The sequence below is a fragment of the Aptenodytes patagonicus genome, chromosome 1 (assembly GCF_965638725.1).
Source record: "Aptenodytes patagonicus chromosome 1, bAptPat1.pri.cur, whole genome shotgun sequence".
NCBI classification, from domain to species: domain Eukaryota; kingdom Metazoa; phylum Chordata; class Aves; order Sphenisciformes; family Spheniscidae; genus Aptenodytes; species Aptenodytes patagonicus.
In genome coordinates, this window is record NC_134949.1 from 80,032,161 (window position 1) to 80,050,854 (window position 18,694).

Below are 18,694 nucleotides of genomic sequence, written 5' to 3' on the forward strand. Positions count from 1 at the left end.
TCCTGAAAACAGGGAAGATATAGCAATTTCCTTTCGCCCTCTTTTGCTCAACTTCTGGGACAGATGGGTGGAGAAAAAGATTCAGGATTTGGGAGCTGCAGTAGAACAGAGCTGCTGGGAGGCACAACAGCTGGGACTATGGGGCAGCTTTGTTCGTTAGGCAGAGGTTGATGTCCTTACATAGGCTTATTCAGGCCATCTCAAGAATTCCTGTTCCCATGAAACGAAGTAGCCGAATGACAACTGTGAACCTGCTGCCATAAATGGTAATGGATTTGTTAAAGTAATTCTAAACTCTTTGTCAGTCTACTTGCATGTATCTACTCTCAACAAGACCCTTGGAAATGACTTGTGCAGTGATTTGTTACGCTGTCATTACTCATTAATCTGAGCTTCTGCAAATGATTTTTATTCTTCTGAAGTAAAAATAAAATCCTCATTAAAGAATTTGTTTGTTTTAAAAGCTACACAAAGGATTACAGGGCCTTTGCAAACAGATGTAAGAAAAAATGTGGTTATGCAAAATGTTCCCTCTCATAAGCCTTTACTTTCCATTGACTTCCAGGAGCTTTGAATTGAGCCCGAAGTGCATGGCTTAGCTCACTACAAAGCCTGGGGTCAGTAATTAGAATCACATGTACTCGAGGCCACTGAATCTGATTGTAGGTGAGAGTGCCAATTTATTCTGGAAATGTGTATTAATATTATGCAAAAAACCCCACCCCAAACCGAGGAAAAACCTATTATCAGATCTGCAGATGACCGTAGCCATGATAGTTTCTAGAAATATTTCTTAAACTGTTACTTGAATTTGCCTCATTTCTGGTAAACAGCTTGTGGTGGCAAACTCAACGGGAACAAGGAATTCTTACTCTGGAGTAAGAATGTCCACACATGGTGTTAATCAGGGTAACTCCATGTGTGGACAGGCTATTATGTGTGACTTCACACTGTTTTAGTCAAACTGGTGAACTTCTTTCTACCCACCTTTAATCAATTAGGAGAGGGTCTAAAGTAAAGTGAAATAAGCCAATATTGAACTGAATCCAGGGTTTCTATAGAGGGGATTCCACCGGTTCAGTTAAGCTGGTACGAGCTTTAGACAAGGTGCGATCTTTGTTAGTTGCCTCCTGCAGTTCTCTGATATGTGAAAAACAGTAGCTTGGAGGTTGTGATGAAACACTGCCAAGTTCCCACTATAACTGATGTTAAGATCCTTGTAAACTGAGTTAGGGCATTTAAAGAAGAGACAGAAATAGACGTGCACGTGTAGAAAAAGGAAGCAAAATATACCCCTAAATAAAGTCAGCCCTCCATCCTTCTTCCTCTTTTCTAGCTGCCCCTTCCCAATAAAATAGAGGAAAAAAACCCAACTAAACAAAAAAACCCCAGCAGTCGAAAAAAGATGGCCTGGGCAGGGTATGATAACGGCACCAAGAGTGTGGATAGGGGTCAGTTCTTTGATGTCTCTTCCTGCAGTAGAGTTAGGAGGCACCATGAGAAGGTTGGTGGAGCCACGTTCAAAAGGAACAAAAGGAAATGGCCCTTCACACAGTGGTAGATACATGAAACCTGTTGCCAAAGGCTATTTTGGATGATAAAGGTTTACAAGAACTCATGGGGAGAGAGGATAAATACCTGGAATAGAAATTCACTGGGGGCTACTAAGTGCAGAGAAACCACGTTCAGCTGAGGAAATGCTCCAAACTCAAAGCAGCTGGAGGCTGGGAGAATTCTCACGTGTGTTTTCCTCGTTCATACTCTTCCTTTGGTGACCACTTATGATCATTGCTGAAGACAGGCTATTGGGATAGTTGGACCCTTGGCCGTACGGCCATTTTTATGTTCTTGTGTAAGAAAAGAAAAGAGCAAGTAACCTGGGGCAGAACAAAACATGCACGCTTTAAACTCTTACTGCCTTAAATATTTTTTCCAGTTGGACATTTTGAGGAGAGATATTAAAAAGTTGAGTTATTGAGTAGTTACAAGAGGAATAGTCCAATCGGAGTCCATGTGGCACAACTACCAAGTAAACACAAACTAACTTCCAACTGTTTTTCCAAGTAAATCCGAGGGCAAAGTATAGAGGGGTGATGAACTCTCCATTTGTTTCCATGGGCGTTTGTCTGCAAATATTATCCCCCACATTATCTTAAAGATCTTGGCAACAGCATAGCCAACTGGGTGCTTTCAACTCTAGCTCTTCCTTTGACCACTATCAGTGTTTGTGTTCCTGTTTAAATAAGATAAGGAGGTTTAAAAAAAAAAAAAAGAAAAAAAAAGAAGGGAGGGGGGAGAGAGAGAGCAGAGCTGACTGCCTCATTTGGGCTGAAATTCTCATCCTGACTTTTTAAGAGGAGGGGGAGGACAGAAGGGAATTTTTTTTTCCCCAGTGAATTTCATTGAAAGATTCTAGAATACCTCTCCTTTTTAAAATCCTTTTTATTGACAAAAGTTGCGTTGGTGTAAAATGCACGGAAAGACCAAGAATGGGGGTTGAAAATCTCCCCTCCAGAGGTTAAACCTTTCCTTCTCTGCTAGGTGGTTTCTTTTGTTTTGTTTTTCTTTGCTTTGCCTTTGTTTGTGGCTTTCTCCTACTTGGCACCGAGAGAAGTCGCTGCATTTCTCCTTCACGGAATCAGTCACGCCGGCCCTAGGTTCACGCTGAGTATCTGTAAAGTTTTCCGAGCTAAAGGGAGTCACTTTCACAGCGTGTGTGGGGGTGGCGGGGAGAGAGGTAGGGGTATCAGAAGCAACAGGGTCTCTGCCTCCAAGCTGCGGTGGCGGCTCTGTTCTGCTAAGCACTTGCAGGCTGTATAATTAACCGGGTAGGCAGTGAATTAAATCTTTGTAAAGCCCACCGAGTGGGGGGTTCCTGCAAGCTCTTTTCCAACCGGTCTCAGGCGGCTGGGATAACATCAGAAACAGCAGCAACAGCAGCAGCAGCAAGCAAAAAGGGGGGAGCCCACTGGACGCAGCAGAAGAGCCAAGCCCCCGCTCGGTGCGAGTGCTCCCGCCGGCGGGGAGCTGCGGGCGGCCGATGGACAACCTCCGCGGGGCCCGGCCGCTGCGGCTGCTCTTGCTCCTAGCGCTGGTGCCTTCGCTCCGTGGCCAAGGTAAGTGCGGGGAGCGGCGCCGAGCCGAGCAGCGGACGTCCGCCGGGCTGCGCTGCGCCGCGCTCTCCCCGCGCCGCCGCGGCCCCGGCGCCCGCGGGCCCGGCTCTGCCCCCGGGGCAGGCGGCGCGGGGTCCCGGACGCTCCGGCGGGCTGCCCGGCGCCGGCGCAGCCCCGCCCGGCCGGGAGGCTGCCGGCGGCGGGGCGCCTCGCTGGCCCCCCGGGCTGGCTGCCCCGGCGGTGCCCGCTCCCCCTCCCAGGCCGGGGGGCGCCGGCGGCCGCGCTCCGGGCGGCGAGCGGTGTCCCGCGGCTGCGGGGCGGGAGCGGGCCCACGGGGGATGGGGTGGCTGGGTTTCCCTGATGTGTCCCCCCCCTTTCCCGTGCCCCTGGACGTCCCGGGCAGGCTTTAAAGCGCCGCTGCCATGTTCAAGTGAGCAGAAAGGCGTGGCGTGCACCGGCTCCGCCGCAGCCGCCCGCTGCCACCGCAGGCTCCCGCTCCCCCCCTGGGGCCGCTGCCACCCGAGCAGGTCAGCTCTGCTCCGGAGGGTCGATACGAGGCTCCGCCGGGACGGACCTCGCCGCTGGGACTTGGTGAGTCGGTCCGTCGCGGGGCCGGGCTGCGCTGCGCTGTCCGCCCGGCGCCTCGCCCCCGCCCCGGGGCCGGGCGCCCCGCGGGCTCCTAGCGGCAGAGCCGGCCGGGCCCGCGGGGGCGGCTCCGGGGCTCTCGCAGCCCGGTGTCCCGGGAAGCGCGACCTGTCGGGGCGCTTGGCGCTGCCGCCCGCCGTTGTGCGGTGCCGCTCTGCAACGAAGGGCGCCCGGCGGTGGGCGTCGGGTTAAATTGCACGCCGCGAAGGTGATGTGTCCCGAAACCGGCGGTCAGGAGAGGTGTCGGGTCTGATCTGCTGGGGACCAAATTACGCCCCCCCCAAAATAAGAAACAGGATCAACAGTTACCTGAAATCTCATTGGAGCAGGGGCAATAGTGAAGCAAAAGACGCAGGCTTTTTGAAGGCAAAATGTGAAACATCTATGAATGATACTGTGTGATGTGGTTGCTTTTGAAAGCAGGGATCTGGATCTGGGCCATGACTCCCCTTCCATACTGTGCACTTTTGTCCTCTTCTCTTAATCCTGTATAAAAAGAGGAGATTCTCTTGATTTAATTCTGTGTAGTAATCCAGCAAAAATATAACTGGTAAGATATGACAAAGAAACTGCGTTTCATATAGCGATAATGAATTTATCATAGCTAACAGATAAATGACCTTTTTCTATGAGAGTAACCCCAAGGGGGCCATTCAGAGTTGAGGCTTGATTGTGCTGTACTCCAGGCAAACATTTAGAAACATATGGTCTCTGGCCTAGGCCTAACAATGGCAGACAAAAGCCAGTGAAGTAAATTATTTGCTACTATCACGGTATTTTGGCTCTTAACTTTTCATATAGCAGAGCACTTGTCACAGATATCCTTCAAAATATTTGCTTTTGATAGAGAGATGTTAGCCACTCCTTTTAAAGAAGGAGGGACAGAATAAAGAAGGTTAGAAAAGCAACATTTAGTGCTAGAATCCCAGGATAGCTCCTACTTTCTCTCAGACAACAGGGTACATCAGTAAAACTGTGGCTTTGATGTATCTCAGTGAATGGACATAGCAATTTTAAGCATTCAACATGACTGTAAAACACTGAAGAATTTCAGTTTGTAATCTCTGTACATTTAACCTTAATTACTGGACTACTTTTTTAAAAAAAAGGTAATTAGATACATAAGTTCAGTTTTTCCAAATTTTTTTACCACAAAGCGTAGCCAAATTTGGCAATAAAAGGCATACCAGTTTTTTACTCTCAAATAAAAAAACCATACTCTAATTTCACTGAGAACTTCGACATCCTTAGAACTTTGAAAACAGTGCACTGGATAAAATTAGATTTAAATGTCTAAAAGCAGATGAGGATCCTTGCTTAGCTCACTACCTTTTGAAGAGTAGACTTTGCTCAGGTGAAATAACTACTAGTAATTGTAATTAATAATGTAATAATTACTAGTACTTGTAATTGCTGTAAGAAAGATTTTTTTTCTGCATTATTTCACATGGCCATCTGTTTTGCAGGCAAATGAAGTAATTACCTCGTGAGATCACGTTGGTTAAGTGCAGGCCCTTTGGGGCAGAGCCTGTGATCCTCTCTGTGACTAGTATAAAGGGGTTTGGGGCAAAGCCGAGCTCTTAAGTGCTTTAGTGATGCAATTGCCAAGTTACTAGGACAACATATTTCTGAAATAGAGCTTCCTCATAAGCTTGTTATGATCAATTTTCTTAATTGCTTTTCCTTACTAATTAATCATCAAATCATCAGTATCTGTTAATTAGAGTCCTCATTCTGAAAAAACAGAAGGGACTGCCTTCAGTGGAACTGCCCAGTGCATGTGAATATAGATATGCATGTCATTCTTTGCAAGAGTAAGTGTCTTAAAAACCTTCTGAATTTTGCAATGCAGCTTCATTTTATTGTAAGCATTGCATTTTTTTTGCTTATGTTATCAAGTACCATCTACTGAAGAAGATGAATTACTCACATCATTATGTCCAGTCAGTGTATGAATAGTTCATCCTCTAGCTGCGTCTTTGGCATGTCTTGGTACTACAGGCACAGACAGTTTAACTCACTAAACATCTGGAAACATGTCTATTCAGGGTGAGCTTATAGTTTGTAATAAAAAAAATGTTCCACTGACTTTGTGGAATGAGTTTTATTTTAAGATTATGATTTTTACATGTGCTTTTATAGCAGTAAATTTATAAGAAGTATATGGGTGGAGGTAGGACTTCCAAAAGACTAAATCTATGCTTTCTTGCCTGCTATCATAGATTAAAATCTCCCAAAAAATCATAAACTACAAAAAAAAAAGTTCTAAAATATGAGTGCTATCTCTAAATTAGTTTTCAGTTGAGTTTCTTTTTAATAGTCTATTTTCAGACACGGCATTTTATTGCAATCAGGGGAAGAGCAAGATGTTAAACTCTTGTTTTTATGTGCGTAATTGAAAGCAGACATGTTAGTGAAATCCAAGATGAAAATCCATAAACTAGCTTATCAAGTTACTGCAGTATATTTATACTATTCTGTCAGATTTCAGGCATTATCTGATAGCAGATCAATGTATTTTCAAAAGTTATTTATTTATTGTTGCACTTTAGCCCATTCTGCATGTTTCATATCAACTTTACATGTGTTTTTAATAAATAGTTGTGTTAAGACAAACTTGTTCTATAATACTTTTATTAAAATTTTCTGAAATGAAAGATGGGTCTTAGCCCTCTGGGACTTGACAGATATAGAGTTACCTGGGACCATAAAAGAATTTAAGTTTGGTTTTGTGAGTTATGGATAGATCTAAGCAGAGAATATGGGTTTACTAGATGTAGTAAAGTATCTGTAGAGAATAAAAGGGGATGAGACAGAGAAAGTCAAGAAAGAGAGAGCTGAAATCAAAATTAAAAGAAATCAGGGCACGGGCAGGAATTTTAATGGTAGCATAAAGTGGTGTAGTATGAAAGAGATAAATGAACAAAAGCTTTTGTGAAAAAAGTAGCAAAAAGTGATGGTTGACAGTGACGGGGAATAAGGAAAATGAGTAAAGTTAAGAAAGAACAAAATAAGCCGATCATTTTAGTCAGAATAGGCAAAAGTTTTTGTAAAGCACTCAGGAAATGTCAGGCACATGTATTTATGTGTAGCTTCAATGGAAGGAAGTAGGCCAGGTGTTGAGATTTTGATAGTTAAGTCATCACATGTAATTAAACTGGGAGAGTGGATAACATTGCTCCAAGATAAAATGTAGAAGTGGAGGCAGGAGATTGAGGAGACTACAGGGTGAGAAAGAATAGAAAAATTGTTGTAGAATTATAGAATCATTTAGGTTGGAAAAGACCTTTAAGATCATCAAGTCCAACCGTCAACCTGGCACTGCCAAGTCCACCGCTAAACCATGTCCCTAAGCGCCACATCTACATCTCTTTTAAATACCTCAGGGATGGTGGCTCAACCATTTCCCAGGGCAGCCTGTTCCAATGCTTGACAACCCTCTCAGTGAAGAAATTTTTCCTAATATCCCATCTAAACCTCCCCTGGTGCAACTTGAGGCCGTTTCCTCTTGTCCTATCACTTGTTACTTGGGAGAGAGAGAGGGACTGACACCCACCTCGCTACAACCTCCTTTCAGGTAGTTGTAGAGAGCGATGAGGTCTCCCCTCAGCCTCCTTTTCTCCAGGCTAAACAACCCCAGTTCCCTCAGCTGCTGCTCATCAGACTTGTGCTCTAGACCCTTCACCAGCTTCGTTGCCCTTCTCTGGTCACGCTCCAGCACCTCAATGTCCTTCTTGTGGTGAGGGGCCCAAAACTGAACACAGTATTCGTCCACAAAGAAGTCAATGAAGGAGTCATCAGGAGCAAGAGGGAAAGCAGTGGAAGAGAGCATAAGAAGCAAAGAGGCAGAATATAAAGGAGAGGAAGGGTCAGTACGGATCCGTGAAGAGCCCTAGAAGAATGTAAAGAATTACTGGCCATGATATTTTGTGAGTAAAATTAGTTTAGAAAATGCTCAGAGTGATGTCAGGTAAGTGGAGAAGGAATAGTCATAGTATCTACAAAGATGATGTACTGGGTAATTTGCAGTGACAGAGAGCGTGTACAGTAGGGGAAAAATTGTGACAGCAACCTGCCTGTTTGAGACCAGGTGATGATTCTTGTCCTGCTGAAATAATCTCTGGCAAGACACTGGGACAGTCCAGTAAAAGTTGTGTGGAAAGTCTTCTCTGATCAACAGGACGCAACAGCTCTAAAGAAGGATCTCCAGTGCTAATGCTTTCCTGAATACGCTGGCACATCTTTGGTAATGTAGCACCCACAGACAACCCAGGCTGCACAAGGATGTAAGATGTTCCCTGCTAAAGGGTTCACTTTTGAGTCTAGTACTGTCAAAATCTGGATTGAGACCTTAAGCTTAGTAATAAAGAAAGAAATACCTAAAAAAATCTTTTGTATCAATGCCAAAGTAAGTGTATGGATATAGAAATACTTTTGTCTGGTATATTCCAGCTTTTTTAGGATGTTTCCTAGGATTTATGAAGCACTCAAATGATATACTGTGCAAATGCTACCAGCAGTACATCCGCTCAAAATATTACAATCTTCCAGCTTTGAAGCTCTTATCACTGACTAAATTCCAAACTCAGAGTACTGAGTAATTCTAATATCATTACTATGGCAGAAAATCTGGAAGAGCTAGATATCAGTTTGCAGCTCAATATACATAATTGCAATAATGAGGAAAATCTCATTGAAGAGAGAGTTTTAGTAACGTAGCCTCCAAAAGGAAACCTTTTGCTATATCATTGCTATATAAATATATACAAAAAATGGATCTTTATTTTCTCCCTGCTCTGTGAAGTCTGTGGTTTCTTCCATGTTCATTAGCTACTTGAACCTTGTCCCACTGTGCCGTAAATTTTATCCCATCTACATAGTGTTTCCAGACTAGCCTTTAAATATGGCAGTAGTAGAATATCAGAATCTTTTGTCATTGCCCATCTTTTTTTTTTTTTTTTTTAATTCCACAGTAAACATGGCTACAGTCACTTAAGCAGTATATAAAAGCATAGTTATTCTTGCTAATTTTCTGGTCAGATGAAAATAGAGAAATTCCAGTGTGAAAATGTGTTTCCTGTAACCACTTTACATGAGAAAATATAGGAATGTTTGAACATAATGTGTTTGATACTCTGAGATATACTGCTCTGTCACGTTCTCATATCCTTCCTGTTTCAATTGCCTTAATTTAAAAATATATAAATGCTTGACTCGATCCAAAGCTCTTTAAGGTCTATCTAAAGACTCTCATTTACTACGGTACATTTTTGGATCACGGGCTTTATACAAATGAACAGGACTAGTAATAGATTAATTGTAACACCTTATATAAAACTTCCTAATCACACATTTCTTTAAGATTTGAAATGAGAAATCAAGAGAAGATAAACATTTGTTCTTAAATGAGATAGAAGTGCCACTTTAGGCTACCAACGCCCTGTGAAGTAATTTCATTATTTGCATGATTTTTTCATACAGGGAGGATTGAAGGACAAAATTTAGCATGTGCTTGCAGAAAAAGCAGTTCCTGCTCTTCTTCCAATTATGAGTCTTTTTTGTAGGTCCACCCATGTCATCTTGGTGAGACTGGGTTCTTTAGGCCACCTGTGTCCATCAGAGCTGTGACTGCACCCTTGTTTTTCATGTTCTTCTGAGTATGTAAAGCCTAGGACAGTCATTACTTGTACTAAGCTGTTTATATGGTGCTGACTCAGTGGACTCCAGTATTAAAATTCTCTCAATTTCTTCATGTCTCCTAGAACTCTTCAGAACAGCCTCAGTCTTCTAGTCTTAGTATCTTTTGAACTCTAGCCTCCTCACAGAAGTCTAAAAAATAACCTATCCAGAAAAATGAAAACATTCAAGTTAATTTGATCACAGGAAAGACATCTGCATGAAGTAGCAGTCTTCAGATACATAGAAGGTTGTTGAAGTGTGTAAAAGCCTGTGTATAAGAGATAGTAACAAAAGAATGGATTTAAATGGGCTTCTGGAGTGGACAGTGAGGTAATATATTATTAAAAATTCTCTGTCATCAGGGATATTGAAGCACAAGAGCACATTGCCTAGGGATGTTGTGGAATCAGCCTCACTTGATGCTGTTTTGAACAACTAAATAGAAATCTGCCTAGAACTGACCAAGTTTTATCAGTTCTGCCCGAGAGTAGTGGGTAGGACAAGATAACCTCTTGAGGGCTGCTACATCCCTCTCTTCTGTGGTATTTTGATATGTGTATAGGATGCCTTATGGTCTTCCTGCAGTAGGTGGACTCTTCTAATTTTTTAGTAGCCAGTTGCCTTCTTTTTTGAAAGATTTTTTTATTAGACCTGAGACAAAATAAAAAACCCACAGTAAAGCACTTACTTTCCCCACCAGAGAAAATAAGACATGTTACAATATAGCATTGCCTCCCTTAGGCCGGTCCTTATCACCAAACACAGCAACTACCTCATCACCAGCTATTGCTATCAACGATTTTAAGAACTTCTTTTATAAACTGCAAATTGATACCTCATGAAATGAGGTTTGGCCATATCTGAAAAATCCCCCTAATTGTGTGATGGCCGCTACTGGTGCTACCAGAGCCACATTCCCCATAAATGAGTGTTCTCCAGACCTAGGAAAATTTCCAGTAAAATGTTTGCTGTTTTAAAAGCAACCACAAAACACACTAACATACCAGGCATTTCCTTTAGGGTGCTGCTGCTTTAGTGAGTGTGCTAACTGGGTTTCTTCAGTGATTTCAGCTATCCTGAAATAATCACATTCAGCTGAGAATTCATCTGAAGGTAAAGGTTCAAACCCTTTAAGCCTGTTTAGGGAGAATATCATATTTCTTAGCAGCACGTGAACTGTGAGTGATTGTCTGTCAGTCCATAAAGATCTAATATGACCTCCACACTTGGGAGAGAGAAGCACCGTTGTCATAGGCCCTCTTTGAGGGCAAAGAGTAGCCTAGAGCAGTACTGGAGAGGGACAGCTGGTGATGAACACAGCCTTGCAGACTGCAACAGACGCATTGGAGACTGGCTCGTGCTATTGTGGGGATTACAAGAGAGGGCATCCTGGCTCGAGGTTTCATGCGTTTGTTACAAAGTTCAGGCTGGTGTATTCTTTAAGGGAACCTGTAAGAACAACCTAGTGGAAGGACTAAGAATAGCTTACTGTCCAAAGGTGACTAATGCTGCAGCTCAGCTGTGTCTATTCATCTTACCCCATTAGTATATTGGCATACTTAATGTACGGTCTTGGGGTAAACAAGAAGTCTGTGCAGAAAAAGAAAAGCTCCTATTCACTCTACTTCTTTCTCTGCATATAAAATGGAGGAGCAGCATCTTCATTCCAACTCCAGTCTGAAGAGATCCAGCAAATACTCACATCGTCTCAGATGGAGAATGGTAATGCTTTCCTGCATCGCTCCGTTACTCTCAATTCAAAGCATTTGTTTTAGGGAATCATGAGGCCAGATTTTCTGTTCTATGTTTTTCATAGTTTCGGGTCTCCTCTACTCTGTGTGCCTAATCCCTAGGCTTACACAAAAGATCAAGATGCAACAATGCTGTACTTATCATGTTAGTCTGTTACCAGTTGGACCTTTGAAGTCAGCTGGCTTCCCTCTTGTCTAAACATGTCTCTGGGACTATTTGATGCCTTAAGTGGCCAGCCAGAGTGTATATGCATTGCCAGAAACAGCATTTCCACAGTTTGTTGTAAGGACAGCCAAAAAATCAAGACTACAAATCCCAGCTGCCAGCAGTTGACTGCCATCCCAGCTACAAAGGCAGCTGACTTGTCCACCTAATATTAGCTAGGTGTCATTGTTTCAAGAACAATTGGTTTGGCGTAGGAGATCACACAATCTTCTAAGTGCATTAATTGATTAAGTTTGTAAAATGTGGTGCAGGTCTTGCCCTTCACTCAATTTACTCTGAAAGCCAAGCACACTTTGTCTGCCCTGAACCTATAGCACAGTGGAGCCTTGGCCAAAGGGATATGCAGTTGCTCTGGTTTTGTGTCAGAAGAGTACAGGTGTAAAGGGAGGTTGGAAGACAAAAAATGTGATCCTGAATAATACAGATGGCTGATCTGTCATTTTGAGGATCAAATTCTGTGTGTAGACTTACTTTTTTTTTTTCGGCTGACAGTTAGATGGATGAGCATCACTAGTAAGAGTTTTCTTGACAGGACAAGAAAGGTTTTGTCAGAAAGGTATGCTGTGAAAGTTGAAAGTATTTTTCTTACTGGAAACCTAAACCAATGCATGTCTGTTGTAAGCGTGAGTTCCAAAAATTCTGGATGACATACTGTTACTGAAATGTGTTGGACTAGTGCTGAGCTTTCACAGAGTCCATCTGCTGCCTGTATCTGCATATGCTGAGAAGTGATAATCATGTTCTGTTTTCTCACATTCCACAGTGCTGAGTCTCTTACAGAGTAAATTGAGTGAAGGGCAAGACCTGCACCACATTTTACAAACTTAATCAATTAATGCGCTTAGAAGATTGAAAACATCTTAATAAGGAGGTGTGACTTTCACCCCTTGACCTGGACTCACTTCCAAATCCATACCCAACTATAGCTGGTTATGTGGGCTGGGAAGTCAATGAATTTGACGATCACATCACTTGGTGTACTGAAGAACTGGAAAGCTTTACTAGCACTAGCTTGATAAGCCCATGTAGGCTCAGGTGTATCTTTTGTTTGATATTATCATCGGCTGTGTAACTGTTCCATAGATCAGCACTGAGTAATGAACAGCTATCTAATCCTGGGTTGTACATAGGCTTTTCCATCATCATCAGCTGTACAGAATAACTGTTATTGTAGATTGTTACTTAAAAAATCTGTCCCTTTTTGATCTAGCTGGAATGCTACTGCCATGAAAATTATCCAGTCCTTTTTTACTTCTGCTTATTTTTTGCACAATTCCCAGAAACAAGTCAGGGTTTCTCATTCCAGGAATCATGCTCTTGGATAACATTCTTAAGCTTATCTTTCTTTTGCAGAAAATATTCACTGTAGCAGCTGAATAAGCAATTATTACATCATAGAAGTCTAAGGTTATACAGATTTTAACCACATTTCTTGCTTTGAACTCCCACACAGTATGGCAATCCTGTTAAGATCAGCAAACTACCTTTTTTTAAAACAACCATATGCTTGTACACATTTTGTCTATGTAAGCATAGTCCATAGCTAGCACATGAATGCATCATGTGCACAATATGTTTTAATTTGTGTGACCTTTAATCACTTCTTATCTGATAGGTCTTCTTCATGACAGCTTTTGTAAAATCAGAGATCTGAGTTCCAGCTGTGTTTCTACTGTCCTCTTCCTGAGAATCCTGAAATCTCTCTCGGAATACTACATATACCACCTTAACATCAGGACAGGCATCCTCGCTGTTATCATACTAACACGACTCAAGTTCTTTTGGATGCCCTGCTGCGCATACTTTTTTACAGGGACAAAGTAGTGATGAAGCTGCGTTTCATTTTATCCAAAACAGACTTGGATTTTCTCAATTAGTCAATTAGCATGCAAAATTAGTTTATCTGAGTGAAAAGGAAGTAAACATGCTACTATCTTAACAGATCTCGGGTTTATCTTCATATTTTGCTGTCTCGTGATACCAAAAAGCTGAACAATTGCTTCACAAACTTACAAAATGGACCAGACAGTGTATTCCTGCATGTTACAACTTCCTGTAGGGTTCCTCCCTCCAAATAAAAGGGCACATTTCAGCTGAACACAGACAATATCATCGGCCTTTCCCAGAAGTGTTTTGTCTCTCAGGTGCCTGAGATTTCTCTGGCCGATTTGCATGAAACATTATGCACTTGGCAAAACAGTTGAAGGGGCACCAGGTTCAGAGGAGCAGTACTGTAATTCCTATTTGATCATCTTTGGCACTCCAGCACTGCGGGGTGCCACGAGCCCATCAACTGCACTAAAAGACACATGGTCACATTCAGAGAAAAAAGAACCATCACTTTCTGGACAGTAAGTGAGATTCTTCAAGATGTTGTAATCAGAGTAGTTTCTACCATCTGCTTTCCACTATTGCTTCCTTTCAGACGCCCTGCATTACGACCTTCTAGTTAGCAGAAGCTGAGGAGAGGCCATGGCCACCACATGCTGTTGGTCCCCTGAAGAGGGTGTAAGGAAGCACAAATGGCCTCAGTGTGAACTGCTTGCCCAAAGATTTCCAACTGGGAGCCACATGAATATGCATACGTCCAGTTGAATCCACAACACTGGAAAAATGCAGTTACGAGACGATAAAGTCTGTCCTGTTTCTAAATACTCATTAACAACTTTTGATGCCAAAATAGTCAGAATCAATTCCAGTGCAATCAGGAGTTGACACCCAAAGTATGAGACACGTACTTTCTGAGATTTTTGAAAGAGAAGAGATTTGTCCACAAATGACCATTTTTAAAAGCAAACTGCAAAGCCAAGCTAGAGAAAATGTTTTCCACTGTTTTATTGTTATGTTTTAGAAGAATGGCCTTGAGGGTGGAGTCCTCTTTTTACTGCTTGTTTTTCACTTCCCTCTATTCTCAAGAGATTTTTGGCAGGATCTTTGGAGGATATGAATTGTGATGTCACCAAAAAAATGAGCCTGGACCACAGTTCTCCCTCAACAAACTATCCGAAATCCTTCTTTGTCTGGATGCACTCCTACAGACGAGCTTGCTTAGCTTGGCCTGCTTTGAATTCTTGAGTTATTTGGTTGGAGTAGAGGTGTGTTGCCAGAGCTGGGAGGGAAGAACTGGTGTCCAGAGCCAGGGATTGTCCTTCTGGGGAGGAACTTGGCTAAAGACCCATTTGTACAAAGCCCTGCAAAAACTTGCAGCCAGCTCTGCACTTCAGTTAAATGTGTATCATTTTTCAACACGGTTAAGATTAATTGCAGACAACAGCACTAAAAATACGGTTATTTGTAACACATTGTATGAAATTTGATGCATATAATGTTTGTTAGCAGTACGCTGGCAGATAGAGAGCATGAGACAGGGTCCCTATTCCCAAAGAAGAGATCAGACACCAATTCATGTCTTTCATCACAGGCAGATATTTATTTACAAGACTGATTTTCTCTGTAGCATTATAAACTACAATTAGCTTTCAGACACTGGCATGAATTCTGGACACACTGAGGAATTCAAGAGAAATATTGCCTTGACTTCATAATGACAGAATTTTGACCATTATTTTGGGTATGTAAGTAAGACTAGAAGGATGACCTGGGTTATAGAGTATAGAGCTCTGTTATAAACTAAATTTAATATAATTCCGTTTATAATTATAATGATTTTCTTATTAAAAAATGTCTGGTTTACTTGATCCCATAATTCTGGTTATTGTTTACTGCTGTAATATTTGTTGACAAGAACCACATCCTTTCTCAAGCTTTACTTATCTAGGCTTAAATGGTCTATTTCTTCCAGTTTCTTCTCATATAACAGGGCTTTGATTCCCCAGACCATTCTCCTAGCCTTTCTTTACACGTTTTCCATTTTGATGTAATCTTTCCTAAAGAGGGAGAGACAGAATTATGCTCAGAACTCCAGAGCTTTGCACTGTAGAATTCATAACTACCTTAAGAGTACCGACCTTAAGATGACTGATGCATCCTAAGATCTCATTTAACTCTTTCCTTTTTCCTTTGAATTGTTGGATTATAATCACTAGTTGGGAATATAGGTTGTTCCCTGCAAACAACTGAGTTACTGGAGGGGATTATCTTCTCTACTTGCTTTCAGCTGTAGAAATCAGTCTGATGTGTGTCAGAGTAAGTGTGATCATGAACAGGTTAAATAATATTTCTGCTTATTTTGATAACTGCAGCAGGTTAGGAGGTGGATACATGGACAGATGGAAGGAGGCTGTAACCCCCATACATCAGGAGCACCTGGGGAGCAACGGCTTTGTAACTGGTATAGGGAGAGCCAGAGGAGACAGATGCTTGTCCTTACTAGACTCTGCAGGAAGTCATTTGTGAAGATGGATAGTCTTGAATATAATGCTGCTGCTTATTGAATTTTGCTCCCTTTAGATGTGCTTGGAGCAAAACTAAGAAAGAGACAATCATGTGAGGCATTTTATGATCCAGTGGAGAGAGATGGTCTGGGAATGACCTGGTGTGCACTCTCTGTTCTGCCACCAGCTTGCTGTGTAATTTGGGCAAGTCATTTCATCCTTCTGTACTTCAGTTTTTCCATCAAAAAGACGTAAATGAGATTCGCCTTCCTCTATGCAGCACAGCGACCTACAGATGAAGGGGTCCTACTTATTTTTCATCAAGTAATCAGTCACAGAATTGTTTAGATTGGAAGGGACCTGTTGAGATCATCCAGTGTTTGAACACTCTCACAGTAAAGAAGTGTTTTCTTCTGTTCAGATAGAACTTCATATGGTATAATTTGTGCCAGTTGCCTCTTGTCCTGTCAGTAGACACTATTAAGAGGAGTCTGGCTCCCTCTTCTTCATCCCCTCCCATCAGGTATTTATAAACATTGATCAGATCCCCCCTGAGCCTTCTTTTCTCCAGGCTAAACAGTCCTAGCTCTCTCAGTCTCTCCTCATATGAAACATACTCCAGTGCATAAATCATCTTGGTGGCCCTGCACTGGACTCACTCCAGTAAGTCCATATCTTTCTTGAACTGGGGATCTCAAGGACTGGACACAGTGCTCCAGGTATGGCTTCATCGGTCCTGAGCAGAGGGGAAGGATCACCTCCCTCAGCCTGCTGCCGGTGCTTTGTCTAATGCAGCCCAAGATGGTGTTGGCCTTCTTTGCTGCAAAGGTGCGTTGCTGGCTCATGATCAACTTGGTGTCCACCAGGACACTCAGGTCCTTCTCTGCAGAGCTGTTTTCCAGCTGGTAAGCCCCCAGTGCGTACTGGTGCATAGGGCTTATTCCTCCCCAGATGCAGGACTTTGCATTTCCCTTTGCTGAACTTCATGAGGTTCCTCACTGCCCGTTTCTCCAGTCTGTTGAGATCCCTCTGGATGGCAGCGCAACCATCTGGTGCATCAGCCACTCCTCCCAGTTTTGTATCATCTGTGAACTTGTTGAGGATGCACTCTTTCCCAGTGTCCAGGTCATTAATGAAGATGCTGAACAGTGTTGGAAACAGTATTGACCCCTGAGGTACACCACTAGTGACTTGCCTCCAAATAGTCTTTGTGCTACTGATTGCGCTCCTTTGGGCCTGGCCATTCAGCTAGTTTTCAGTCCCCCTCGCTGTCCATGTACGTAACCTGTACACTGTCAGCTTGTCTATAAGGGTATTATGGGAGACAGTGTCAAAAGCCTTACTGATGTCAAGGTAAACAACATCTACTGCTCTCCCCTCATCCGCCAAGCTAGCCACCTCATTGTAGAAGGCTATGAGGTTGGTTAAGCATGGTATCCCCTTCATAAATCTAATCTGACTTCTGATCACCTTCTTGTCCTTCATGTGTTTGGACATTGTTTCCAGGGGGATTTTCGCCATCACCTTCCCAGACACCAAGAAGAGGTTGACCAGCCTGCAGTTTCCCAGATCTTCTCTCTTGTCCTTCTTGAAGACAGGGGGGCATTTGTTCTCTTCCATTCTTCAGGAACTTCTCTCATTTGCATGACCTCTCAAAGATAATCGTGAGTAGCCCGGCAATGACATCAGCCAGCTCCCTCAGCACTCGTGGGTGCAGCCTGTCAGGGCCATCAGTCAAAAAACTTATGAAACAAAGAGAAAACATTAGAAAGCTGTTCCTCTTGATAATCAGATGGTTTTTTACACAGATTGCGTATTTGTTATATAAGGAGCTGTTCAGTGTCCAGACTACAAGATAATTAATAGGAAAATGTGACTCGTTTTATTCCAAGTTCTGATACACCTGCTGTGCAGTGAACTTTTGCACTTGGAGTATGAAGCAAACCTGTAGTGCTTGTCAGTTCATTAACAGTATTTAGTTTTATTAAATTAGAGACTGTTGCAAAAATCATACTCTGCACAAGTAATTATCTTCAGAATGCTTTTCCCTTTAGTTTCAGAGTTGGTATCAGTTGGTATCTATACTAATTTTTCTTCCATATGTTAAGTGACCAAAATACCATATACCTTTCTGTCTCTCTGTACAATACTTTTGCATTTACAGACATACTTTTGAGTAAAACAGATTAATTGGATAATAACCTCAGGAAAAAATAGTACTGCAAATTAACTTGTAACGATAGTCATCTGTCTTTCATATCGGAGGGTGACTTGATTTATCCCGTATCCTTCAGGATTTCAAAAGGTTGCTTATTGCTACTGCCGCTTTTGATGATAAAGGACTGCAAGCCAACAGATCCTTTTAGGACTCTATCTGAACTGTTTTCTGCTGGATTATCAGTCCCTAGGCTGTGTCTTTATGTGGAAGGTTAAGGGAAACTGCAGTTTGCTTCTCCGAGGAAGGAATACCTCCAGCACTTGAGCTGATTGCAAGGTGCTAACGGATGCTTCATTTGGCCATGGCTGCCTTTTGGATGGGTGCACTGTTCTGTGTGTAGATTAGGGAGGGGAAAACGAACTGACTCTCTTTTGGTTTGGTTTGTTTTTTTTTAACTGGCAGATGCAATGCCATTTACTAAGGTTGTATTAAATACATTGTGTTTTTCTTTCTTTCCTCATTTCTGCAGATCTTTCAATGGAAGAATGCTGTGACAAGGGTATTGAATGGGCAAATAAAAACAGAATATGTACTTCTCTACCGTTAATATCCGAGGCCAGAGAATGCAGGTATATAGTTATGTATTATATATCAAACTATAGTTTATATTTTCATGTAAAACCATGGGAATGGCAGGTATGAAAGCTGATTTAGAAGACGAAGCACCCAGCTCTTAAATCCAAGTTTTTCAAATCCACATCTAGCCTCGGGGAGTACCTACTGAGTAC

The 18,694-nt window shown here is 42.4% G+C and overlaps 1 protein-coding gene across 3 annotated transcripts in view; it reads left to right on the forward strand.

Annotated features, from left to right (window-relative positions):
• The first annotated feature begins 2,361 nt into the window (after positions 1–2,361).
• FBLN1 (fibulin 1) overlaps positions 2,362–18,694 on the forward strand; it is an 83,943-nt gene continuing 67,610 nt past the window's right edge. For 2 of the 3 annotated variants that reach the window (XM_076344287.1, XM_076344297.1), the window contains exons 1-2: positions 2,362–3,116; positions 18,436–18,535. In XM_076344287.1, the coding sequence (XP_076200402.1) occupies positions 3,041–3,116; positions 18,436–18,535 (176 nt within the window). In that variant the 5' untranslated portion in view covers positions 2,362–3,040. Of the gene's footprint in view, positions 3,117–3,651; positions 3,705–18,435; positions 18,536–18,694 lie in introns of those variants that run through there. The other variant, XM_076344306.1, reaches the window with a different exon arrangement.